Genomic DNA, 27,125 nt, shown 5'->3' with positions numbered 1-27,125 from the left:
ATAAAGTGTTTAATTTATTGTGGTTAAAAACCATCAAATAAGCAAGGACAAATTTGTCACCAGTAAGATATATAATCACTGAAAAATGTCCCATTAAATAATTTAATACCTTTTCCATGGGTAAGGGTTTTGATAAATTGCTTATGAAATGCACTAGTGCTACATATTTCCTCTAGGAGTAAAGACTCTCCAAAGAGTCTCAAGAATCTTGTCATGTTCTCTGTAGATTTGAATGTATGGCAGTAAGTTGAACAGAATGATTTATTCTCATCCTCAAGTGGACTCACAGCAATTTCAGGTTTACCTCACGTCGGATGTGAGTGACAGGGAATTAGGTTCTCCATTTTCCAAAAGCAAACGGTGTGGTGTTACAATGTGGATTATCAGAACCTTTCAGTATGGGCAAGACAGTAACTATTTCTAGATAAAAGACTTTGGACTCAGAGCTGTGAAAGCTAGGAAGAATTGTTTTGAGTCCCTTCTGACTTGCTGCATACCCCATAAACCTTTTCCCCCTTCCCCTTTGCAATGGATTTCAGTTGGGCAGATGAACTGCAAGTGCTGTCAGTTGTTGAAGATTGCTATGTGTATAATTTCCTGTCAAATTCAGCTTTCAGGTTGAGCTCAAATCTTCAGTAGGAGATGCTGTGGAACTGCAACACAAAGAAATCAATACTCTTTTTCAATTAACAGAATGCAACAAAAATGACCGATTTATGGCCAAGTTAAATTTCAAGAGGCAGCTAACAGCATTGTGGAAGTTTGGTGTATGTGGTACAGGTTTCACTGAACTTCTGTAAGCAGAATGTTTGAAGTTGAAGCTAAAATATGGCCCACAGTAATAGAGGGACAGCTGAATTGGTTGTACTGTCTGCATCTTTTTCTCAATTTCCAGTTCTCAGTGGATTAGTATTTTTATATTGAGATGTCTTGAAAACACATTTGCTAGTGACAATTTAGTCTCTGAGACTAACAAAGATGTTTCTTCACTGAAACTAACCTGTTGTTTTAGTATTCTTCTAGCTTGTCTTTTGTAATGAAACATGTCCTCTTTTACAGGCGTTTAACTAAGGAAAATGTGAAACCCTCTGGAAGACAAATTGGGAAGCTCAGCCACAGCAATCCTACAATTTTGTTTGATTATGTACGTAGTTCCATGTATTTGAATGCCATTTCATCCCGACAACAGACAATTGAAGTTCAGGAAGGGACCTGCAGTTTTAATTTCATTATTTTTTACTTTTGATGCAAATTTTAAAATATACTGATTTTTTAATAGCGCACACATAGTAAGATATTAAACATGACTTAATAATACTTAGTGAGATATTAAATATGGAAACATCTCTTGAATAATCAGCTGCAAAAAAAAATAATTTGAGACAGCAGAGGTGGGTCTCAGGTACAGGGATGGCTGATCAGGTTATGCAGAAAGCAAATTAAGTTTAGGTTGCTCTGACAGTTGTCTCTCAGTGGGGTGGAGATGGGTCAGGGTCATTAGAAGAAAACTTAAAAGCTTTGGAGTCTGAAATACACCTGTGAAGTTGGCAAGGATTTTTAAGATTGCTTGGTGCTGCTGAGTGCTGGAGAGGTCTAAAAATGTGTTGATGGGCCTCCATCTTATTCAAAAATGTGACCTAAGGGTATTGATTTACCAGTTTTTAGACTGTACTTGAAGAAATTACTGCTGCAATGTACACATGTGTGTCATGTACCAAAGAGAACATCCTAGAATTTAATTAATAGAGTTTACATGTAGCCTTTCATGACCTAGATTCATGGGTTTGGGGTTTTTCTAATAGTCTTTTATTACTCTATGTAGCAACAGAAAATACTGCTGCTAAGGTTTAGGATTCTTAAGAAATACTAGGAAATTTTTTTTCATTATTTTATTTGCTGTTAATTGAAAAGATAAATGATACAGAATTATTCTTACATGTTACAGACATTTCACTGGTATCTTTAAGGTACTAGATAGATTAATGAGATTACCTATGTACTTTGAGAGTTGTTTTGGACCTTTGAAAAATTAATTTTTAGCATGTTTTGTGTAGGTTTTGAAGACAAGTAATGTTACATGCATTTATTATGTGAAAGATAAGGAATACTGTCCCTGTTCAGCTGAATGTCTGTTGTAACTTGCAGATTTTATCACAAATACAAAAATACGATAACTTGATAACTCCGGTTGTTGATTCGCTGAAATACCTCACTTCCCTGAACTATGATGTCTTGGCATGTATCCTTTGATGTAAATTACTGCATCACTTATTGATAAAGCTGCAGTTGTAGCCAGATTAAATCTGTTATCTGTGAGTAAATATTGTCCCTGTTTTCTCTTCTTGCTGCTTTTTGCTGGAAATGTTAGTGAAGTTTGCAAATACCTTTGTGCTTGTAGTGCATTATGGAACCCTCTCTATTAGTTCTTTCACACTGAAAATTATCCTTTGTTTTTACTACTTTCCCTCTGGAAGGCATAGTGATTTTGTAAATAGTGAGGTGAATACTGGTTTTAGGTTACTGTTTCATGGTTTTATTTTTTTAAAACCATGTTAGTGCTCGCTGTACTTATAGATCATGTTCATATATTACGAAAGCCAGAAAAACAAGTCTCTGTAACTTTTGTGCTTGTGAGTTGAGGAAAAATACTCTCTTTAACTCCACTAAAGATTGTATCATTGAAGCATTGGCAAACCCTGAGAAGGAGAGAATGAAGCATGATGACACTACGATCTCAAGCTGGCTGCAGAGTTAGTATTCTTGTTTTATTTATTACAATAATGTTTAAAATACTTCACCCCCACCATGATCTTTTCAACCATTGATCATTATGATCAATATTTCACTTGCACCTACTGGCTTATATTTTCAACAAAATGGAGAGCTAGCAAGTTTAATCAATAGGATTTTTTTTTCTTCCCTTGTATTCCAGAAATGCATGTATTGCTAAGATGCTTTATGCACTTTAGTAATGTTTATTTAATAAAGGGGTGCAGTCACAGTTGTTTCTCTTTGCTTTAGGTCTGGCAAGCTTTTGTGGTGCCGTTTTCCGAAAATACCCAATTGAACTTGCAGGCCTCCTGCAGTACGTAGCCAACCAGCTGAAAGCTGGCAAAAGGCAAGTATTGCACAATGGATCCTTATAAACTCAGTTTTTAAAAGTATTATTTAGATGTTTGCTGATACAGACACTCGATGTAGTTGTTGCTCTAGCAGTGGTAAACTCCATTCGTAGCACTGGGAAGGTTAAATAGCAGAAAGAAAGATTGATATACTCTTTAGTACATTACTTTTCCTCTAATTGTATAACTGTGACATTCTTGAAGCACTGATTTTTCATCTTTAACTTATTTTAATAGTTTACTTAACAGCTAACCAGACAGGGGCAAAAACCTGCCGGTGTGTAATTTCATCATGTAATATTGTCCGTTATTTAAAAAATAAGTATCCATTATATAAAGCAGTGTGGCTGTGAGTTTGTTTTCTCCCTTCTCTGCAGGGGTGGCTTTTAACATTTTAATATTATTTAAATACCCTATCCAATTTATTTAGCGGTAGTTGAATTGCTTCTTCATGTGTCAGTCTCAATCATACCTCAAAATAAGATTTCCAATTTGATTTTTCCTTTTGTCTTTGCATTGTCATCACTTAATATTATTGTTTCATTTACTTATTTAATTTTAATTTTATCGCATAGGTGAATATCAACTTTCTTCTGTTAGAAGTCCCCATATAGTTATTGAAAGGTGTAGCTTACCAATGGTGATAACACAGCATGTTATTTTAGTGTAGTTATGTTGAGAAATGTAGTTTTTTCCCCTTCCCTGCAACGTAGACATTCAGTCTCCTTCTCAGTCTCTGTCCCTACTTTTTGTTCTGATGATGGCAATCACATTGAGCTGCAGAGGAAGGGTAAGTAATGTTTATTGTCTTCTCCCCAAAATCACGGCTGTAAGTATTTTGGGGAAAAAAAGTTTAGTACTTGGGATCATAAAAATAAAATGGATCTACCAGTATGACCAGTTTTATAGGACTGCAATATTTAGGTGTTTGAATTGGAGCTTTTGCTGGTATTGCACAGTTCCTAGACAGAAAATATACTTACGGTTGGAACAGCAAACAATAATACAAGCCACATGAATTATTTAAAGATGAAACTTTGTTTTGGAAGACATGTGTCAATGATTTGATAAGTCATACAAATTTCTGAAGTTAACTGGAAAACATTGCTGCTTTGTGTGATTGAGATACAATTTACTATACTTCTTTTGAGGAATAGTCATTGTCCTTATGGTATTCAGAGCAGGAAGTAAAACCTAGTCACTGGGCAAGATGATTGTTGGAGTATTTTATATATTCTGTGTTTCAAGTAAAAAGAAGATGTTTTCCATGTTTCCAAGTAACCTCTCCAGACTAACTTTGCCAGTACATTTCTAAGACTGCGTACTATTCTAGAAACTCTTAACATTATATAAACTATTCCATATTAATGAAATACTGTATAGATACAGTTTGACACATGGAAAGCAACAAAAGGGAGCAATAAACTTTGATTAATTTGCCGATACTTAATAGCACCACATTCACTACCATCTTCAAAAACAATTAAGTTTTTCTGAATGGGTTCTGAAATCCAGCTGATGAATGACTGCATTGCTTTTAAGTAGTAGCTTTTTGCTTGCAATAAAGAAATCCTTGTGCTTGATGTATCAGTTTCCTCTTGAAAAAGGAATGAAAATATTGTTTAACATGTATTGTGGTGCTGCTATGTAATACGTTTTGGATGTCATAGCTTCCAGTTCTTAAATTAATTGTCTTGTTTTTACTCCACTTTTCTGTTTTCTTTGCAGCTTTGATTTGCTTATTTTAAAAGAGGTAGTGCAGAAAATGGCAGGGATAGAAATTACTGAAGAAATGACAATGGAACAATTGGAAGCCATGACTGGTGGAGAACAACTGAAAGCTGAGGTGCATTTCTGTTACATTTAATAACTGTTGCTTTTTATTGGTGGTTCTAAAGAGTCTGTTTTAAGAACTCTGGCAGCCTAGCTGGGGAAGATGTGTGCTTTATTGGAGTTGCCCTCTCTTTTGAGCTTAGAGGCCTTGAGACAGGCAGCCGAGGCAGTGTAGATGTGAGCCTTAATTCTTGTGCATCCCAGTGTCTCATATTCAGAAGAGAGTGTTACATGACACACCTCTGCATTCCAGCAGCCACTGAGCTTGCATGTGGTGCAGTCCTGCTGATTCTGCCCTGCTCGGGATGGGGGGAGTAGCAAGAAATATTTAAGACAGGCAAGACTGGTTAGTTTCTGATTCTTCTATATCTAACTTGCAGTACAGGATCCAGAGAGTTTTACTGATGGACAGGAAACTGTATTGCTGTTAATTCATCAGTATTTCTGCACTCAGCACACATAGATTCCATTTGTCATGCACTTTTTTTCCAACTTGGATAACTCTTTCTGTACTGTGCAGGGTGGATACTTTGGCCAAATCAGGAATACAAAGAAATCATCTCAGAGATTAAAAGATGCATTATTGGACCATGATCTTGCCCTCCCACTGTGCCTGCTTATGGCTCAACAGAGAAATGGTGTTGTCTTTCAAGAAGGAGGGGAAAAACATCTGAAGCTGGTGGGAAAACTGTATGATCAGGCAAGTAAAAACACCTGAGATAGCCTCCTTTTTATTAACTTCCAGCACAATATGTAAGGATTCAACAAATAAATAACAAAATCTATATAACTTCATATGAGAATCCAGTACAATAAGTACAAATACATATGAATTTTAAAACTAATTGCAGGGTTGCTCTATTAAAATGTATGGGTGTATTAAAATACACTGACAAGTGACCTTTGAGTAAAAGAGCAAAGCGTCCTTTGTCATAGAAAGGTAAATTCTTATTTTTTAAGTGTGTATAGTCTTACTTTGGTAGTGAAACTTCCTTTTTTAAAAAATAATTCTTTCGCTGCCTTGGGCAGTAGGAACTGGTTGTGTTCCGTTCTGGTAGAATAGAATGCTCTTGAGTTCTGCTGGCTTTTCTAGGTTCTCTTTATTGTTCTTCCCCCACGAGAAGTTTTTTGCTCTACTACTTGGTGTTAGCATTTTTAACAAGAAACAAAAAGGAAAAAAGAAGCAAGCTCTGAAGTGCTCCCTAATTTAATTGTTGAACAAAATAGTAACGTTCACTAACTTCTTCTATTTTTTACTTGTAGTGCCATGACACTTTGGTACAATTTGGTGGGTTTTTAGCATCCAATCTAAGCACAGAGGATTACATAAAGCGAGTGCCTTCTATTGATGTTCTCTGTAATGAGTTTCACACTCCTCATGATGCTGCATTTTTCCTCTCAAGACCCATGTATGCACACCATATTTCAGTGAGTACAACTCTTCCATTTGTGTGCTCATAGTGCTGTTCTGGTACCTGTTGCCAGTACACATGGTAGGTTCCGGATAAAGTTTGTTTGTCAGATAAAACTTGCAAAGTTTTGTGAGTAGAAATAGAAATAGAAACTGTGGGCTGGAACAGGTAGTCCTTAATCTCCTTAGAAAATGTGACCCGCGTGTCACCTTTCTCACAACTGACAGAAGTCATAGCCAATGAAGTCACCTCTTCAGATGCCTTGGGTTATCAGTTGGAATTCTCTCCCTCCCTGTTCCCTCAAAGGTGTAAGTTCTTCTGCAGATGGATTTTTGCTGTGGAGGAAAGTGTTGCAGCTGCCAAATGGTGTTCTATCTCAGGAACTGTCAAAAATTAATTTGTTGCAGCATCTAAAATGTTCTGTATGGAGAGTAGTTTTTACTTGGTGTAGTATAATGTGTTACTATAACAACAGGTAGCAGCATCATTGAAGAAGGATAAATCCATCCAATAAGGATGAAGACTGAAGGTTCTGTATGAAGTCTTTCAGTGCTTTATGTACTGACACTTCACAAGTAAATGTTGTGTAGAAAAGTTTTGAGAGAAGTTATGTTTTTACCTTTTGTATATATAGATTACAGTTTTTTATTTTTTATTTTTTATCCACAGTCAAAGTATGATGAACTAAAAAAAGCTGAGAAGGGAAATAAGCAGCAGCACAAAGTTCACAAATACATTACATCGTGCGAGCTGGTGATGGCTCCTGTTCATGAAGCTGTGATTTCTCTGCACCTCCCTAAAGTTTGGGATGACATCAGCCCTCAGTTTTATGCTACATTCTGGTCTTTAACGATGTATGACCTTGCTGTGCCACACAGTAGCTATGACAGAGAAGTCAATAAACTTAAAGTCCAGATGAAAGCCATAGATGACAATCAGGAAATGGTATGTTGATAAAATGTTGTGGTCCAGTTTAAACTTGTTTGCCTTGAAAGCATTTCTTTTCATTAAGTATTATATTAAGGTTGTTAAGATCTGGGAAGTTTTGTCACCTGGTTCATCCATTCTGATTTGCCATGTTAACATAATTTGGATTGATTTTCCTTCATAAGTATCCATGTTAAAAGTACTAGTGACTCCACTAACTGAAAATTGCTGGAAAATCAGTTTCAGAAAACAGGTCTTGACACATGTATCTGGTTTGTCTGTTCACTCTTGTCTTAACTCTAGTCAGCCAGTGTTCATAAAACCAGTTGATTATTAGAACAAAACATTTTTGAGTGAAAAGTTTTTCAAGCATTCTTTAGTATTACCAGGAACTTACTGCTCTGTCTATAGCAAGTTTTAGTATAATACTAAATGAGTTACACTGACATTTTATAGCCTCCAAATAAAAAGAAAAAAGAAAAAGAACGTTGCACAGCTCTGCAGGACAAGCTCCTTGAAGAGGAGAAGAAGCAGTTGGAGCATGTGCAGAGGGTTCTACAGAGACTGAAACTAGAGAAAGATAACTGGCTTCTGGCAAGTAAGTGTGTCTAATGGAAATGTGGGTATTTTTGTAGTTGTCACTGTCTCCAGAACTTCCTTGCACTAATACTCCTAATGTTGATTTGAAAATTTGATCTCTTTATATGTTGAGAAGTGTTATCAAGGTAAATATTTAGTTAAAGCATAATGTGTCCACAAATGCTGAGTAGTTGGTTTTCATAGAGAAGTTTTTTGTTTATTGCAATGTCAAGATCTTTTAAATTTTGCCCTAATTTAGAAAATAAGTTAGAAATTGGCTAATTCAGTGGAAATTTAGAATTGCAAGCCAGCTTGTACTTGCTAACTGCATTTAGAATGCTGCCGAGTTAGTAAAATTGCTGCAGGACAAAAAACAGGCATGTAAAGTCTCAATGATTGGTTTGAGTTAACTTACTTTGAGTCATGTGATTAGGAGCAATATGCCAAGGTTTGGGTGGTGGCATAAACTCTAGTCCAGTGCAGTAAAACAGCATGCACATGTTTCATAGGACAGATGTGCAGTAAGCAGAATCAAGTTTTTTCTCCTATAAAAATCGTCTATGATGTTTCATGTTGCTTATGAACTCTGCTGGTATGGTTAATCTGAAATGTTTTTCTCTGGTCAGTTTTCTTCTCTGGATGAACTTTGAGTTTGTAACTGGAAGTAGTAGTTCGTCTGTCCCAAGAAGCCTAGCATAATCCAGTGGAAAAGAGTTTTGTTGTCCAACTCATGTAAGATCCATCCAACTGGTTTAATGAAGAAACACTGTTCCCTATAAATATTTGATGTACTCTAGCAAATGAACTACAAGAAATTACTTGTTGAAAAATTCCTGATTAAAGCTTGGTCTAGAAGTGACTTGGTAATTTTGTCAACTTAAAGAAGCACCCAAAAGTGTGTAGAAAATAGTTTGTATAGGTATACACATAACTCTTTGCAGGATGTTGGGAATAACTTATGGCTGGCTCTTGTGCTCAGGTTTCTGCTGAGGGAAGCTTCCCAGCATTGTATCCAGAGGCAAACTTAGTATTTCAGCAGTGTGCCATTGAAATAGATAATCTGTAATTGCACTGCATGAGGAACTAGAGCAGCACATGCAGTGTAGTAGCGGGGTTTATTACTATTTTTTAATTACTGATATTTATTTATTTATTTTAAGACTGGCTTCCTGTCTAAGAGTATTTGTACCCTTGAGAATAGCTAATTTTTAGCAGAGTAGCCTGGTAGTTTTAGCAATTGGAGACTACATGTTCTGACTGGCTGTTCGCTTGCTTTGTTTGTACACTTCTGAAGCAACACTTACTTGATTGTCCTATGAACTGTGGCTCCTTTGATAGATGTTTCCTTTTTTTTAGGTATCAAATGTTTGTTATAACCTTTGAGGGGTAGATAATAAAATTAAACAAAGTCAACATAAACTTTTTGGTTAAGTAAGAGCTGACAGTCCTTTCTTGAGCAAGCTTTATTTCACAAGCATCACAAAATTGAAGCAAGTAAACCCTGGGTATTATGACTTGTGGCCTGTGGAAAACCAGCAGTGGCCCTTGTGAGGATCATGACTGTTCTTCCTTTGAAGCCATCCACTTGCAGTTTTTGGTTCTGTACTTTTTTCTGACCTTGATTTTGTGCTGTACATTCCTCTCAGCTTGTTTTTATGCTCATTGTTGCCATGGGACCGGTTTGGGTATGTGTTGGGGTATTGAGTTTACCAACCCCGTGACTGGTCAAACAGAAACAGGTAACTCTTGAATTTGATACAGTGCAGTCTTCTACTCAGTGGTAGAATTAAATTTTCACAAAATGTGTCTGTATTGGAGTGGTGGTTGACTGAAGGCTGTTCTTTAAATTCTTCTATGTGTTTGATTAATTGGAAAAATGATTATTAATTGATTCTGTAGAGACACCGTGTTCTTCAGTTTTGAAGGAAACCAAACTGAAAGTCTGCCCCCATGTAGAACGATGAAAGGAAGTGTTCTAGAAAAATAGCAGGTGGTGTTTGCTTTGCTGATGTGCACAATTTGAGCAGGTGAAGAATTTTACTGAAGCTTTCCCAGCTGTTTTAAGCCCTGTTGTGTGAAAGAAGAATCTTGCCAATAAGAAATAAACATTTGCTACATCCACCCTGCTGTTTTATCCCTACTCTCAAATAGTTGGGCTTACATTGACTTTTTCTGGTCAATGCCCAAGATATGTCTGAAATACAAGTGGCCAAATGTACAAACACCAGAGTATGAATCTGTCATACTGAACTTCTTGGGAAGAGAGTAGTTGAATGATAAACCATTAATTTACTTTATTTTTCTTTTCTTTTTTCTCCCTCAACTATTGTTTTTTGAAGAATCGACCAAAAATGAGACTATCACCAAATTTTTACAGTTATGTATATTTCCTCGATGCATTTTTTCGGCAATTGATGCAGTTTACTGTGCTCACTTCGTTGAACTGGTGCATCAGCAGAAAACACCCAATTTCTCCACTCTTCTCTGCTATGACCGAGTAAGTAGTTACAATTCTGTGTGTGTATTTTCATCCTTACCACTACGAACATCCCAAACTAGTGTCCCCCCTGCCTCCCAAAAGAGGTAAACAAGATCATGGCTTGTGTTTCATTCTAGAATCTGTGACAATCAGAAGTTCACTTTTGTACTTCAGATCTTCCGATCAAAGTTTTCTTAAAGCTTCAGTGGTTTATTTTCAAGAAATGTTGATATTTTACCCCAGTGAGTCTGGAGTTTCAGAGCAAAGTGATTAGCTGTCATAGGAGTTTTTTTCAGGTTTTGTAATCTTTAAGTGATCTGCATTTCCATGACCTGCTCTCATCCTCCCATTTTATCTGTGTGTGCCCTTCTGCTGTGGAACCAATTTTTTTATGCTTGTCCCTCACCAGCAACATCCTTGGGACCCTTCTGACCCTGGAGAATGGTGCTAGAGACAGCGGGCTTGTTTGTGTCACTGCGTGTGCTCTGATTGCATGTGTCCAAAAGAGCATTTCTACTCAGCTAGCCCTATCTGATTTACTTGTGTGGGCCAGGAAAAAAAAAACAACTCTTTTGCATCAGTTTGGCTAGATGTTTACTTGTACCAACTCAAATCATTATTAATTTGAAAATAAAAGTCAAGCGGTGTATCTGTCAGCAGCAGCTCTATGTTTGGATTCTGGGCTAAGTGTGAAGGATCAGCAGTTGGGAAACTAGCAATATTTTATAAGCAGTCTCTGTTGTATTTAAAAACCAGCTTAATGGTGGTTTAGATGAGAGAAATTTATATTTTTTGTTATGTTTTACTTTTGTAATTTAGTAAGGTCATAGTAATGGTTTCTTGCTCTATTCACAGGTTTTCTCTGATATTATATATACAGTTGCAAGTTGCACAGAAAATGAAGCCAGTAGATATGGCAGGTTTTTATGCTGCATGCTGGAGACAGTGACCAGATGGCACAGTGACAGAGTCATATATGAAAAGGTATAGGAAATTAGTGACATGAGTTTGCTCATTAGAATATGTACTAACCATTTGTGTAATTCAGCCCAGTAAAAATGGATTTAGTGAAACTGTTCAATTTAAAAACAGTGCACTTGGATTTTTCTGATTGCATAATCATAAGATTGACTTGTATTTTACTATAATTCATGCAGTTTTGATAGAAGTAGTTTTGTGTGGTGTTAAAAAATATATTTGCTAAAAAACTGTTTGCATTTCTGATTTTCACATAGCTTACCTCAAAGATAATTTAGGGAGCATATGGAAACTCTCTTAATACTCCTTACACCAGCTAGTTAAATTATGAAAAATCCTTTCTCTCACCCACAACTAAAATTTCAACATAAATTAGCTAAAAAAAAATTATGTGAGTCTTGTAAAGTGTGATCGTGTCTCATTCTTTAGAGTTTAGAATTGAACTTATCGGTTTTGTTTCCTGAAAAATAATTTTTTCTTGTTCTTTGATCCACGTGTAGGAATGTGGCAACTATCCGGGCTTCCTAACTATATTACGAGCAACTGGCTTTGATGGTGGAAATAAGGCTGACCAGTTGGACTATGAAAATTTTAGACACGTGGTACACAAATGGCACTATAAATTAACTAAGGTAAATAGAGATGCCAGAAACCTTACATTTTTTTGAGTACGTTAAAAATACCCAAACTTCATTGGATTTTATTTATGTTTTAGGCTTCTGTGCACTGTCTGGAAACAGGTGAATATACACATATCAGAAACATCCTGATTGTGCTGACCAAAATCCTTCCATGGTATCCAAAAGTGCTGAACCTGGGTCAAGCCTTGGAAAGAAGAGTACACAAGATATGTCAGGAAGAGAAAGAGAAGAGACCTGATCTATATGCATTGGCTATGGGGTAACAACAACTTATTTAAGAAAGTGGTTAAAAGTGGATCATGAAAGGCATCTAAAGACTCGGAACTGTTACAGTCCTAACATTTGATTTTTACCTTATCACAGAAGATTTCGCTATCCTGCATCTCGGTGCTGGCAGTGTGAATGAAAACATTCATTTTATGCTGGATGATCACTAATTGCCTTTACAAGACTCTAGTAAAACCCTTAAAGTAGTAAAGATTTCTACTCACGAGAGCATAGCTTAATTTTAGAGAAATAATAGAACAGGAAGGAGATAGGAGGGATAGTAAAAGGAAGAAATTCAAGGGCTATTGCTGCAAGACTGGTTAGATATTGAAAGTGCCTATGATTCTAAAATGCTTAGTTACATGTTACATCTTCCTGTGGTGAATGTGGAATGATCCTTGTATGCCTGGGGGGCAGTTAAGGTTGCCCTAACAGTTTGAAGTTTTGTCAGTAGTCGGTTTGTTCTATGTGTTTGGCCAGGGGTGTATGTGTGGTGGTGAGGGAGAGGATGTGGAAGTAGGGCTGCTTCTGTGTCTGCTGGGTTTGTTTGTTTTCCCTTTTCTTTTAAGCTCATCAATATAGGGGGAAGAAACTGTGTATCAGTTAGGGAAAACTGTGAAATAAATAACAGATGAACTGTTAGATTAGATCCACATTTAAGATTCAACCCATGTTTTGCTTTATGTTTGTGCATATTTAACAATCTGTGCGAATTGCAGCTATTCTGGACAGTTGAAAAGTAGGAAGCCTTTCATGATACCTGAAAATGAATTTCACCACAAAGACCCACCTGCCAGGAATGCTGTACCTGCGACAGTACAAAATGGGCCAGGTGGTGCTGGGATGCCTACGTCTCTCACAATAAATACAGTTAGACTGGAAGAGGGCACTACTGAGGAGACTGGTAAATACACCTATGATAATTATATGTTTATTTTTGGGATTTTTCTGGCTTCTCTCAAAATTTACCTCATTAAGCTAAAAAGAAAAAAAAATATAAATGTGGTACTAGATAGGATCAGTGTGTGTTCTTTATTTTTACTTGATTTTGGAGAGAGCGATTTGTTACCTGTTTTAGCTGTTAGCTACACATGACCTGACATGAATATGCTCAGCTACTTGTTGTATTTTAACCAATATGATATAGATTAACTTGTTGAAATAGAACTGTTCTTTTTCCTTTTTTTAAGCAGATAAACTAAAGGAGAAGTCTCAGGGTGTGGTGAAAGTTATTAATAAAACTGTCAATGCTACACCGAAGGTGACAACAAGCAATGGAAACAGTGCATCTAATAGGTGAGAAAAACTATTCTTACACATTCTCTATTTTCTTTCTTCCTTTCAAGCCATAGAAATGCCCTTGAAAATGACCTGCCTTTTGTTTATACTTCTGGGTTCTGTGTAAATAGTTTCCATTTCTTTAAAGTTTAAAAAATGATATTATTTCTTTCAAAATACACATTTTTACAGATAAATGCATGTTAGCTACAAAATATAAATGAGAACATTTTGCTTGTTGCTGTTCTGATAAAGAAATCTTAGTGTCTGTTCCAGAAAATTCTATCAAACATTCAGGAGTAAAACTTCTGTGATAAAGCTAGAGCTGTGTTTCATATCCATGCTAATTGGCCATTTTATTTTTGATGCAGCAAAATTATTAAAGAGAAGGATGATAAAGAAAAAAGCGGGAAGGAAAAAGATAAAGAAAAAAAAGACAAGACTCCAGCTGTCACTCCGGAGATGAAGGCACTTGGGAAAGACGGGAAAGATAAACCGAAGGAAGAACGGGCAAACAAAGATGAGAAAGCAAGAGAGATCAAGGAGAAAACGCCAAAATCTGACAAAGAGAAGGAAAAAGTGAAGAAAGAAGAAAAAGCTTCAAAAGAAGAGAAGTCCAAGACGGTTGTTACCATCATTGAGTCAAAGTCAGCTGTAGAAAAGGAGAGAGAAAAGGAGCCATCCAGAGAAAGAGATCTAGCAAAGGAAATGAAATCCAAGGAAAATGCTAAAGGAGGAGAAAAGGTGCCAGTAGCTGGGTCCTTGAAGTCACCTGTTCCCCGATCAGAAACATCAGAATCTGAAAGGGGTAAGTTTGAATATTTAATTTCTGTTCTTGTCCAGAAAAATAGAATGTGTCACTTGAAGATCACTGAATGTCAAAAAGTGCTAGAGAAGTTGAGAGAGAATTCCTATGTAATAAGTAAGATTTTGGCACTGGCTTTTCAATACAGTCAATATCTAAAGGAGGTGGTCAAAATATCTCCAAAAGGCAAATTAGGTGAATGTGTGAACTTCGCATATTTTCAGTGAATGCTTGTTCCCACAAAGTCTGCCATTTTTTTAATGTAAGTCTGAATGATTCTTTTACTAAAACATGTTTGTATAACTTTGACCATGCAAATTTTGCAAAAGTGTAATGCAAAGAACTTGATGTGTACTTTGAGAGCTTCATGACAACTTTTGAAATGGAAGTAAACAGGGGAAGTGAGATATAGGCTTTTACATCCTTAAGAAGGATGCAGAAAGCTTTATCAGTCCCTTTATATTAAGGGTTAGCAAATCCTTAAGTTATTATCTGAGGCTGATGTTGAGTTTTATATTTGTGCTGCTTAAGTCAAACCACATAAGGGAGGGCTATAATGCTTTTCATAGGGTTCACCTGTTCAGGGTCCTAATAGCAATTCTGAAATTCAGATACTGACTTCCATAAAATGGAAGTTTGGAGCGAGCATAATTTTGCAGCAGTTTGTTCACAATACACTTTTGCTGCAAACTTTCATAAAGATGGTCAATGTATGCTGCCAACTAGTAGATAGCTTAAGGAAAACAAAATTCACACAGTGTTAAGAAATCAGCTGTAATTACTTCAGAAAGTTTGATTCTCCTCTTTGAACTGTGTTTTAATGATGCCATTGTTCTGTTCTTTCCTCAGAACAAAAACGCCGCAAAGTTGATACACATTCTTCTCCGTCACATTCCTCAACAGTAAAGGTTAGTATAGCCTGAGGAAGGCAGCACCCATGTTAGGCTCACAAGTTTGGGATGCCAGTATTCGACTTCCTTCAAGTTTTGTGCCAAGTATACACTGGAACCACTGGAGGTTTTATGTTGCATTAGAAAATGCATTCCTTTTCTTTATTGGCGGACTGTCTTTTTTTCTATAAAAATATTTTTTAATTAACCAAAATAATGCTTCAAGGACCTAGCACAAATTTTGTAAAATAGTGTTTGGAAATTTCAAGAGAATTTTTACACAGAAGTGCCTCATTGCTTTAAGCAGTCAGTTTTTTTGGAGTGCAATGGTAGCTACAAGCAAATGAGTCTTTGCAACAGAGTGGAGCATATTTTTCTGCACTTCTTTGAAGAATCTGTAGCACTGAAGATTCCTGGATGATACGGGATGTACGATACCTCTGAATTCATCAGGCTTCTTGATGAGCATCATACCAATATGTGCCTTCTAAGGAGGAGTCTTGAAAGGAGTTCCATTTTAAAGTCTCCTTGGTGATCAGTTCTCCTGTAGTTGTGTATATTCAGTGCGCATGCAGCTTCTGTTGTACCTTCCCTTCGAGGTTTGTTTATTTCCAATGGGTTCCCACCATGTTGAGCCCTGCGTTACGATAAAACCAGATGTGGCCACCAAGCCTCCTACCCAGCAAAGAGAAACCCCAAGCACTCAAGCGCAGCACAAAACCATGGGCGTAGCCTACTTGAAGACTCAGGGTAGCCATTCCTTGCTCCATATTTATATTATTTCTAAACCATCTATATTCATGGAATCTTTGAATTTGCAGTACGTTGAACATTTAAAACTGTAAGTTACCAATATTTCATCAAGAGCACTGTGATGGATTATGTGGGTCTTTAAACTTCACCATCTTACCAACTTTAGAACGAGCTCTTCTCTTTTTTCTGTTTTTTCAAAGTGCATCTTTTTCTATGTAAGATTTACTTGAAAGATTTAACTTAATTTTGAAGAATTTAACTAACTTTTACTAGTTTTGAGGAAACAGTGACAGAGGTGACAGTGTAACTACTCAGTGATGAAGTTTTTTATAAATGGCAGCACAAGGTCATTCTGGAGTGACTTCTACCACATTTAACTGAAAGTGGAGAAGATACAGGTTTAAAAGTATTTTTAAACCTGTTTCACCTCATGTTCAGCTATATTTAACATTAAGACTACCTTTTCTTTATATTTTTGTCTAGGCAGGAGAGTGTTTTCAGTGTTTTAGTTAGGAAGAATTAGATACAGACTTATTTTGTAGTTTATTTAATAGCAGAGTCTAGAGAACAGATAGTGACTGTCTTTACCCCTCCCCCACTTTCTTTTTAAAAAATATTTCAGTTTCTTGCTTTATTCAGAGTACAATATTAACATAAGATTTATTCCAGAAGGAGTAGCTGTTTTTTTTTCAAGGGTACAGCCGTGCTTCCCAAAGTCCCTCTGGTTTCTGAAAACTATTCCAGCTCACGTGTCATCTCCGTTCATTTTCTACAGGACAACCTCAACGAACTCAAGGACTCTTCAGCAAAGGTTTGAGTCTTTTAGAAACCAGCCAAGTTTATTTTCATGTTCTGTTGCAGAGAGAAGTTAACTTTTGCTCGTGTGGCAAACTCCCACTGGAAATTCAAATTCCATTCCTGTGAATACTAGCATCGTAATAGAGGGATGGGGTTTTTTTTGTCCTGGTGTGCAAATCCTCTGTACAGGAGACATGGTTGATAATGTGGAAGCGACATAACAAAAACCCCTGAATTTACCTTTCTATCAATATTTTGAAGAGATGTGATACATCAGTGTCTCTTCTATCCCCCTCTAAAACTTGTGAATATCCAGAAACGTCCTTATGATTAAGCCATTTGCTTGGCTGAAAAACTAATAGAATAGCTAAAATAGTTCTTAGAATTGTTTGAGTGGTTTCGAATGTACCAGTTAAAAGAGCAGTAGTAAGTTAAAGACTATTTGAGACACCTTTGGAATGTTGATATTCTTTCCCCTTACAACTGTATTCATGTTCTAGTACTACAGTATCATGTTTCTAAGCATCGGAGACAGCCTCCTGAATTATCATTTTTGTGTGTTTGCTTCCTGTAAATACACTTCAGTTTCATTATTTTAGGAGAAGGGATACTGAGGAATGATCTCAGGAGTTCATACAATCAGAATCCCAGGTTGGAAGGGACTTCAAGGTTATCACTGGTCCAGCCTTTTTGGCAAAAACATGGTGTAGTCAAGATGGCCCAGCGCCCTGTCTAGCCAGATTTTACAAGTGTCCAGTGTTGGGGAATCCATCACTTCACTGAGGAGTTACTCCAGTGGCTGATAGTTCTTGGTGTGAAGTGTTTCCCTCTTGAGTCTGGTTGGAATCTTCCCAGGAGTAACTTGTATACATTACCCATTACTTTTCCATGTGACTCCTTGTTAAAAAAGGGCATCTCCCTTGGTAGCAACCCTTTAAATACTGGGACATGGTGCTAGGGTCTCTCCTAAGCCTCCATTTCTCATGGCTGATCAAACCCTATTCACACTGTTTTTCCTCTGTGTCAGGCTTCCCAAGCCTTGGATCAGCCTTTGTGGACCTTCTTTGCACCATCTCCAGCCTGTCCACGTCCTTTTTGTGTAGCAGGGACCAAAACTGAGCCCAGTGTTCTGGCTGTGGCCTAACAAGCCCCGGGAATATTGTATTTTAGACAGATTATGTAACTGGTTTTTTGCTCTTTTTAAAACTCAGGCACTTTGTAACTGTTGTACAGTAACAGTCACAGCCACTGCACACCTGCTGATACATCAGGGGATGTGACTGATAGGAAATGGATCACATCTTCTAAAGTTGATATTAAAGTCTTTGATTACACAGTTGTTACCAGTGGGTAACTAAACTACACAAAGGTTTATCACTTGGAAAATGCTGACCATTTGGACTTTTTGGGTACTTTTTGGGTTTTCCTAGGATTACTTATCTTCACCTTATTTAAAAATGTGTTATGGATTTCCATTTCCTGTTCTGTATTTACACTGTTGCTGTAGTTGTAGTTATCTTTTTGCAAAGTGTTCAGAACACTTTGTATGTTTTAAATCAAAATAGCTGTGGTTCTGTCATGGACACTTGCTGGTGGTTTGTTTTTTTTTTTTTTTTTTTTTCTTTTAATTGAATCTTTCCAGTGCCGACTGTATCTGATTATAGGGATAGTGTATATGGGAAATGTCCTTTAGTCTTACCACTGATGAAACTACAGTGTCTGTAGATTTAATCCAGATACTTTTATGAATCACCATTGTATCTTGTATATTTATTTTTTTAAAATTAGAAAACAATAATATTTGTCTTGAGTTTACCTCTGCCCTGAAGGGTAATATATGGGAATCTGTAAAATCTCACTTTTCCCTTCCTTACTGTATGAGTAAAGATTCAGCTGATTAATTGAAATTTCACTTACGTTTTCATTATTTAAGCTGAAGTTTTATTTTAAAATATTTATTTTGCTTATTAGTACATTGGTTCAATTAAGCAGGCAGTGGAACTATTTGCAACTAAACTAACAGCAAACAGCTTTATTTTTCTAGTTAATTTGAAAAGTTATGTTTCAGAATTAACTGTAATGTATTTGTGTAGACTTAGCTGGAAGTGTATTGCAGTTGTGTTACCTTTTAGTGAATTTATTCTTGTAAGTGTTTGGGAAATGGGGGGTGTCCAACACATTCCTTACTTTTCTGAATGCACTTTTCTAATCTTTCTCACTTAACGAACTGGTCTTCACTCTTCAATGCTGTTCTAACAGACTTAAAGCACTTCATGGCAATGTTCCCTGTACATGGTGTAAGACAAGTTAAATGTTCTTTACTTCCGTGTACTTATTTGGGGAAGGGATGGGATGTTCAGAAGCTGTAAGATTTATGAGTTCAGCTTCCACTGAAAGTTAAGTCTAGTGCTGTTGTCTGCCTACAGACTTTTATTCCTGACTTGGCTCAGTTTCTGGAGCCAGAAGATGGAAATAGTGGTTTACATTGCAGGTTATAAAATAAATGGTGCCAGACTTAAGTTCTTCTCCCCCTTGCTTTGTCATTTGTCCAAGTTACACACCACACCGAAGCACCCAGAATTTGATGTGTCATCAGTTGATGGCATTTCTAGAAGCAAGTTGATGAAGTCTTTCTGGTAAAGTTGGGGGAGGATGGATGTAGTTTTCCAAAACTCTGCATTGGAATGGTAGAGGAGCAGTAGAATCTGTTGTGAACAGTCATAAGAACACAAGAAATGCAATAGGAGAAAGCAGAGCTGTGAGTTTGCTTTCTCCTGTGGAAACAGCTCTGGGAGACAACAAATTTACTTGTGGAATGGGATTGTAGGAAATTGAATAAAAAAAAGAAGAGTGAGAGAAAAGAGCAAAAAGAAATGCCTAGTGGAAGAAGTATCAAAGGTTCAGTCTCTGTTGTAGGATAATAAAATTCCAGTGAAGAAGTTAAGGGAAAGAGACTTAAATTTTGTCAGTGTGTCTTTTAACATAGGATCACTAACATCAGGTTTTGGTAAGTTAAGCATTTACTGAAACTGAGGAAGGAGAGCATTGCTTTAATTTTGAATGTTGTTTGAAACATTGGTTTAGTTCAAGTGATACCTTGATTTTTTTTTTTAAACTAATCTTCCACTTTCCTCTTTTGTTGGTATCCTCTTAAGTCAGGTGTCTCTAAAAAGAAATACAGAGAACAGTTTAATAAAGATATTTTAGTCCCCAAATAAAATTGTTAACTTAGGGAACTGGGGAAAGATTTAAGTATGCTGATTTAAATCTGTGTGCTGGTGTAACTTAAATACTAAGGGAAGTGGTTTTAATTTAAAATATGCTCTTAATATTTCTTAGATCTAACTATATAATTGTTTCTTAAAAGACAGATATCATCACTGTAATGTATCCCTATCTGTATAATACATGTACTACCTGTCTTATGGAGCTTACCTGAATCTGTTAGAAGAGATAGTGGAATAACAATCTAGAACACATTACAGAAAAAAACAATTACTTTCTATGTTCAGCTGTTTTTCTCATTTGAAGGTTAGAAATTAGATTAAAATACACTATTCAAATTATTATCTTAAATACTTAATTGATAAAGATTTTTCTTTAAAAATAAATTATAGCTTGTTTAAGCAGCTGGTTCCATTCATTTGTTGCAGGCAAGATTGCAGGTGTTAACTGAGTCCAGTATCCTTCATATCCTGTTTCTGTAGCCCTGTGTCTGATTTGTGTTCATGCATCCAGCTGTCCTGGTGAACAGTGTTGTGTGTATTTAACATAACTGTTTGAGTTAAGAGAAAATGTTCTTGAATTGGGTAAATCAGCAGTAGGTTAAATTATGGATGATGAGTTTGAACGTGTCTTCAATTACTCTTTATTTTCCTAATAAAATATTTATGTTTAATATTTGTGCTAAATTGGATATGTTAGAATAAGACTTATTTTTATTTACATGTCTAGGAATACATATTAATGTTTGGTGATGTTGCCTTAATTTAACAGCACTACATAAACCATACTACTCCAACACTGTCCAAGAGTAAGGAGAGAGAAGTGGAGAAGAAAGATTTGGACAAGTCAAGGGAAAGATCCAGAGAGAGAGAGAAGAAAGATGAAAAGGACAGGAAAGATCGAAAAAGGGTTGGTGACATTTTTGATGAACTAGTTTAGACAGCTGGTATGTGCTTGGAAAGCTTTCTTTTCCAAGCCTGTGCAGTAATAATTGGCTGTACAGCCCATCTGAGCAGAAGCAATCTATATCAGATGTGGCTTTTTTCTTCTTTTACTCTTTCAAAGGTTGGTTTGCAATAATGTATTAAAACCTCTTCTCCCTCCAAACCGATCTCCAGAAACTTCACACGAGTTAGAACACCTCAGTTACATTCTAAGGATTAAAAAAATAGTTCTCCAAAATAAGAATGCAATCAGGTGCTCCTTCAGAGTATGTTTTAGTCTGCTAACATCTGCAAAATTGTGTTTGGTGCCAGGATCATTCAAACAGTGACCGAGAGGTACCACAGGATTCAACTAAACGACGCAAAGATGAAAATGGCACAAGTATGTACTTTACTTTTTGTGTGTGTGTTTATCAGGCTTTTACTTGTTGTGAATTACAACTTCTTGTTCTATTTTTAGCTGGTTCTTCAAAACACAGCAAAAGTGAGAGTCCTTCTGATTCCCCTCGCTTAAATGAAAAAGAGAAGGAGAAAAACAAATCAAAATCTTCAGGAAAAGAGAAAGGTGACTCAATCAAGGCAGAAAAGATGGAGAAAAGCTCCTCTGGTAGCAAAAAGGTAAAATGAGCTGTTCTCCTCTTGTTTCATTTGTTGTTGCTGACAGAACAAGCTGATATTTTTTCCTAAAATTTATTGCTGCTTTATACCCTAAATTAAAAAGATATGCTGTGAATGTGTAAGAAGATGCTTCTGAAACTTCTTGTGGCTTAAAATATCTCAGCAGTCACTCCTGTCAGGAGTAGGATAGTTTGGAGGGTTTGCTCGTTTTGGCAGTAGCCAGGAAAATTCAGAACTTATACTTTAGGTTCTGAATAATCTAAAATATTTGCAGACTGCTTTGGTAAGCAAGTAGATTAAAAATAGGCCTAATATACATATATATATATAAACTAGTCTGTAATTCAGATTTCCATGTGTGTGTCAGCACAGCTGCTTTTGGTGAAAGCAGCTATATTGCAGTTACAGTTGTATTCACCAAACAGTGGTTCCCTCTTGCAGCTCTGCTGCTGGCACTTGCCAGAGAACTGAATGAGAAAGACAAAATAATCTCAGAAATCATGGAAGCTGAGTACTGTCATTTTGAGGGATGATTTTCTTTTAGCTATGTCCAATTATAATGTTAAGTGGTACAGTCCTCCTAAATGTCCTGTGCAAGGGGTACCATAATAAGCATATGTGTATTTTTAAAGGAATCAAGACATGATAAAGAAAAAACAGAGAAGAAAGAAAAACGGGACAGTACTGGGGGAAAAGAAGAAAAGAAACAATATCCTTTTAAACACTGACATTTCATAAAATTTCTGCAAATGAGCTTCCCTTTTTTATATGCAGCAGAATATATATCTTTTTCCTTAACACTGAATTTACTCATAAATCTTCAGACAAGCATAGATAATGAAGATTCTTTCAGGAAAGGTAAAAATGTTTGTTTGATTTGGTATCTCCCATGGGTCCTGTTGACTGGTAAAGGATATACAGAAAATCAGCCTGAAATCAACCAGGGTGGCAGGGTGGTGTTTTTGGGGGTTTTTTGGTGTTTTGGTGGCTTTTTTTTTTTTAATTGATGGTGTTTCATATTTGTGTGTTCTTAGGGGCATGTGTGGATTTGGGTTGAGGGTTTTTTTTTTTTTTTATTGTTACTGTTATTATTTGTAAGTTTTTATTACTACCCCAGGGGAAAATACTTCTCCATCATCATCACAGAGTTTATATGGATGCTCAAAAGAGACAGGGAATGTGGCCTATCAGCAGCATTTGGTGCAGTTGTGTCTTTGTTACTTTTTCTAAGAAAAGTTGCCATACAAAAGCAGAGGTGGATTCATGTCTTTCTGGCAGTCATCACTCTTGATAATCTACATGTTACTTAACAATATCTTGCCTAATGTGTGGCAAACTCATGTTTTGTATATTCTTACTTCAACAAAAGCAGTAGCTTTTAAACCACAAGGCTGCATAATGCAGTTGGTCAGCTCAATGTCTCTGCGTAATCTTTTATCTGGTCTGAGGAGGAAGAAGATGAAGGTAAACTTTGGCATGGAAACATGGACTATTTAAAGAAAGAAAAGAAACTGCAGGGTATTTTGAGTAACCCTTATTCAGACTGGATCTTCTGGAAGAATCAATTGTTCTTTGAAGTTGATTTGGCTCTGAAAAGTTTGGGGTTTTTCTTCAGACCTATACAGCTACGTGGACATTTAAATTTTGTTTTGTGGGTATGAGGGTAGGAGTTTTTTCTCCTCTACATTGAGCCATTTTACAAGTTTGAATTTTTTTTTTTTTTCAGTTATTTGGGAAGGAAAGTGTCCCAGTGAACTTAAATTAGTTCACCTGATCTATCCAACTTCAGTCACATATTGCTATTGATCTTTATACATAAGACAGTGTGCAATTTTACGTGTTAAGGAAAAAACAAACAAACAAAATCTGGATGTCTGATAAAAGTTTCCACTCGTGGATTGTGACCTCAGAGCAAAGGGGGCTTATTTGAGAAGGAATTTCACCCATTTTCTGTCAAGGCTTATTCAGGCACGGCAATTGAGGGCACATAACTGAAGGGATTTGGGTAACAAAGCTTGTGCTGATAGCAGGTGCTCTTTGGTGGTAGAAAGATGGGAGTTCAGGTTATTGCTTCTTAGTACTATTCCTTTTTATCTTGAAATAATGAAAGATAACTCTGTGAGTAGTTCCTAAACTGAAAATTACAAGCATTCTCTGGAAAGAATTTGCAGGAGTTTTCTTGATCCTTTGTTCTTCATAGCTGTTACTGTCTGATCACTGTAGAGGGATCCCAGCTTTTCCCCTCTTCTTTTAAATGCTACTTTGGAACAAAAGAAAAAAGGCAGTCTTGGTAGATGAAGTTCACTACTGAGCACTTACAGCTTCTTCAGTAATAAAATACAAAGTTTTGTCTTGACTAGCAATTGAATGTAAAGTGAAGATTGTTATTAGTTTAAAAAGCACAACTCTGTTCTGCTGACTGTAAGTAACAAGTGCTCAGGTAAATGTCAGTTTTACTGTGGAATTCACATCCAGCTGTGTAATGGGCTGGAGCTTCTGGCCTGGAACTGACAGCATCCCACTGTGTGCATAGTGAAGTATAAAAAGTGCTTTGTATAGTAACACAGTTGTGGAATCTCATCCTGTGCTCCTCTTAAATGTTTGATACCATTCTTCATGATGTACAATGTCTGCTTGACTGCATTTATTTCTTGCCTGATTTAGTGATAGTAAGATTTTGGGGGAGTTGCACCTCTGAAGCAGTTTATACCCTCACAAGTGACTGCTTGTTTCCTATTTGTATGTTTAGATCAGCATTTCACTACTTAGTGCAGTGCTCATATTAATGTAGTTCTTGCTGTGGAATAAGCTAGAGTTAGGGAATGATAAAAATAGTTTTATTTCCCTCCTCATTCTTTGAGTTGTGAATGGAATAAAATGTGAATTTGTGAGATTAGTGTTCATTTGAACATCTAATTCTAATTATGTACACCTTTGTTGCAGGTGACATTGAAATGGGAAGATATCCATTATATCCAAGATATCTGTGACCAGAAATGTATTTTCCAGAGTATAAATTGCACAGAAAATTGTGAATGAAGAGGACCCATCTGCATCTCCTTAAATTATTCAGTTCTCTGCTTATTTCCCCATGCTAAGGACTTAATTGTTAAGTTGTACATTACTGTATTTTTAACTTGTTGCTTAGTTTCTTATACATTTATTTTCAGTACCTGGCTGAAAGTGTTACCTATTCCATATTTTAGCACAATGTGCTGCAAACAGACAGTTGCCATAGTGCAAATGAGGTTTCATGTGTACATAGTTTCACTTTAGTTTGTTGGAAATACTGCCTGAGTTTAGTAATTCTTTCAGTTTGAAATTGCATTCTTTTAGATGTTTGAAAACCACAAATAAACAGTTATTGAACCTTTTTGGATTTACCTCATTTAAGCTCAATTTTTATTTATTACTTGGCCTGTTTTTAATATCAGTAACAAAAAAAAAAACAAAGTTAAGTGGGAGCACTGTTTTCATGCAATGCTTAGGGATTATTTGTATATTGTGTATAACGTTGACTTGTTTAAAAAAAAATGAATGAACCCTGTCCCATCCCAATCTAAACCTGTGTCCAGTTGTCCCCTGTCAAACTTTTTGTTTGTCATGTTGTTTTTAGATTGATTGGAAATGCTCTCTTCAAAACTGAAATAAATTAAGTTTCAGTTACCGCTACAGGAGCTTTGTATTGATGAACTTTAGTCTGAAAATTTCACAATGACATTTTTAAAAAAAAAAAAAAAAAGAATTTTTTTATCTGCTAAATTCTACCAGTGTAACCTTTTTTCTAAATAAACAATAGTTTTCTCAATGGGTCGTAAATCATTCTCTGTGTGGTCACTTTATTATTTCTATGGATTGTTAGGAAAATTGGATGTTAGTTGGAATCATGGCAGGGGTGGTTCTTGTCTTTGCCAAGGACCCTTCTGTACCTGCCCTTTTTTAGATGCCAAGGACTGGTCACAGAGTGTGGTGGTGCCTGCTGTGAAGTGACAGATGTGCTGCCCTTCTCCAGCAGTTTCCAGGAGCTCTGAGTTTGCCTTCCTGCATTCAGTCAAGTGTACACCTTTCTTTTCAACCATTGGTCCCTTATCCAAATACCATTAAAAACTCAGTTTTGTATCAAGTATTAATGCTGTTAAACACAGGAACTTGTGTCTTCAATGTTTTGGGGTTTTGTTGGGGTTTTGGTGAGATTTTTTAAAATACAATATAAAGGGAATTTTGATCAAGAGTTGAGCATCCCTGGGACTGTATGCTTTCAGTAATCTGGGATTTGGAACAGAAGCATTTGTCTTGATTCATGTGTTCAAAATACTAAATATTCAGAAATTGTAGTGCTTATAGACTTGGTCAGTAAAACTCTTCTGATTAGCTTGGTTCTGATTACTGAGTGGCTCATAGAAGATTACAAATCCTGGTCCTGCAGTGGAAGGAAGACATAAGACAAATTGGGAAGAGAATTGGGTAAGAGTTATCCAGCTACTTAGAGGTAAGAAAGAATTACTAAGAAGAAGAGTCTCTAAGCTAAATACTCAGATCCTTTTAATTATCTCATCGGGGCAGTGTAAAATGAAACACTTCTGTCAAAGTCACTCTAGTCCTTGGGCTTTACTGGAATGTGAATAAGGTGGTGCTTTGGGCGGAGCTGCAGCCACTGATTCCAGGCTGCCACACCAGGGTGGGTGAAGAAGGTCACCAGGGGATCTCTGAATACAGTAATCTCCAAAGACCAGGAGGCACGTGTCATTCCAGACACTGGCAGGGAAGTTGAAACAATTTAGAATTCAGCTTGGAGGAAGTGTGTACCTGTCCTGGCAGGAGGTTTTGTGCCGAGGTGGCTGAGAAGGCCAAGGGCATCCTGGCTTTTATCAGCAATAGTGTGACAGCAGAACCAGGGCAGTGATCATCCCCTGTGCTGGTGAAGCCACACCTCAAATCCTCTGTCCAGCTCTGGGCCTCTCATGGCAGGAAAAACATCGAGGTGCTGGACTCTGTCCAGAGAATGGCACCAGAGCTGGGGAAGGATCTGGAGAACAGGTCTGAGGAAAAACTGCTGAGGGAGGGATGTTCAGCCTGGAGAATATGAGGCTTGAGGGTGACCTAATGACTTCCTACCTCTCCCTGGAAGGAGGTTGTTGCCAGGTGGAGGTCAATCTACTTTCCCAGACAACAAGCAGCAGAACAAGAGGAAAGGGCCTCAAATTGCCCCAGGGGAGGTTTAGATTGGATGCTAGGGAAAGCTGCACTGAAACGTTGCTCAGGCATTGGAGCAGGCTGCTCCGGGCAGCGGTGAAGCCGCCATCTCTGGAGGGGTTCAAACGGTGTGTGAATGGGTCATGGATGTGTGGTGACCATGGCAGCGCTGGGTTAAGGGCTGAACTCAACGGTAAATCTTTCCCAACCTAAATGTTTTTGATGATTTGGGAGGATTGCGGGGAAGAGTAGACAATGCTGGGAGGGTGGGCAAGCAGCCCTGCATTGCTGTGGTCCTGGCCCGTGGTCCTGGGGGAAAACTGATACCCAGAACCCGTTAATTAAGCCTTAATGTGATATTCTAAAAGCTCTGTATAATCTGC

General features: G+C 36.9%; 1 protein-coding gene across 6 annotated transcripts in view; it reads left to right on the top strand.

The window, feature by feature from the left end:
* Positions 1-25,371, top strand: part of THOC2 (THO complex subunit 2) — a 47,866-nt gene extending 22,495 nt beyond the window's left edge. For 2 of the 6 annotated variants that reach the window (XM_062502998.1, XM_062503000.1), the window contains exons 16-39: positions 1,060-1,144; positions 2,146-2,239; positions 2,670-2,750; positions 3,022-3,118; positions 4,851-4,968; positions 5,476-5,655; positions 6,219-6,383; positions 7,037-7,312; positions 7,751-7,892; positions 10,213-10,370; positions 11,208-11,336; positions 11,831-11,962; positions 12,046-12,230; positions 12,958-13,142; positions 13,429-13,534; positions 13,888-14,324; positions 15,171-15,229; positions 16,740-16,775; positions 20,759-20,896; positions 21,244-21,313; positions 21,392-21,549; positions 22,182-22,258; positions 22,360-22,407; positions 24,493-25,371. In XM_062502998.1, the coding sequence (XP_062358982.1) occupies positions 1,060-1,144; positions 2,146-2,239; positions 2,670-2,750; positions 3,022-3,118; positions 4,851-4,968; positions 5,476-5,655; positions 6,219-6,383; positions 7,037-7,312; positions 7,751-7,892; positions 10,213-10,370; positions 11,208-11,336; positions 11,831-11,962; positions 12,046-12,230; positions 12,958-13,142; positions 13,429-13,534; positions 13,888-14,324; positions 15,171-15,229; positions 16,740-16,775; positions 20,759-20,896; positions 21,244-21,313; positions 21,392-21,549; positions 22,182-22,258; positions 22,360-22,387 (3,136 nt within the window). In that variant the 3' untranslated portion in view covers positions 22,388-22,407; positions 24,493-25,371. Of the gene's footprint in view, positions 1-1,059; positions 1,145-2,145; positions 2,240-2,669; positions 2,751-3,021; positions 3,119-4,850; positions 4,969-5,475; positions 5,656-6,218; positions 6,384-7,036; positions 7,313-7,750; positions 7,893-10,212; positions 10,371-11,207; positions 11,337-11,830; positions 11,963-12,045; positions 12,231-12,957; positions 13,143-13,428; positions 13,535-13,887; positions 14,325-15,170; positions 16,776-20,758; positions 20,897-21,243; positions 21,314-21,391; positions 21,550-22,181; positions 22,259-22,359; positions 22,408-24,492 lie in introns of those variants that run through there. The other 4 variants (XM_062502999.1, XR_009933658.1, XR_009933659.1 and 1 more) reach the window with 4 other exon arrangements.
* The last annotated feature ends 1,754 nt before the right edge of the window (positions 25,372-27,125 follow it).

The sequence above is a fragment of the Cinclus cinclus genome, chromosome 15 (assembly GCF_963662255.1).
Source record: "Cinclus cinclus chromosome 15, bCinCin1.1, whole genome shotgun sequence".
Classification (NCBI taxonomy): Eukaryota; Metazoa; Chordata; class Aves; order Passeriformes; family Cinclidae; genus Cinclus; species Cinclus cinclus.
The sequence above is the reverse complement of the archived record's forward strand: the minus strand, read 5'-3'. Positions and strand labels throughout refer to the sequence as shown.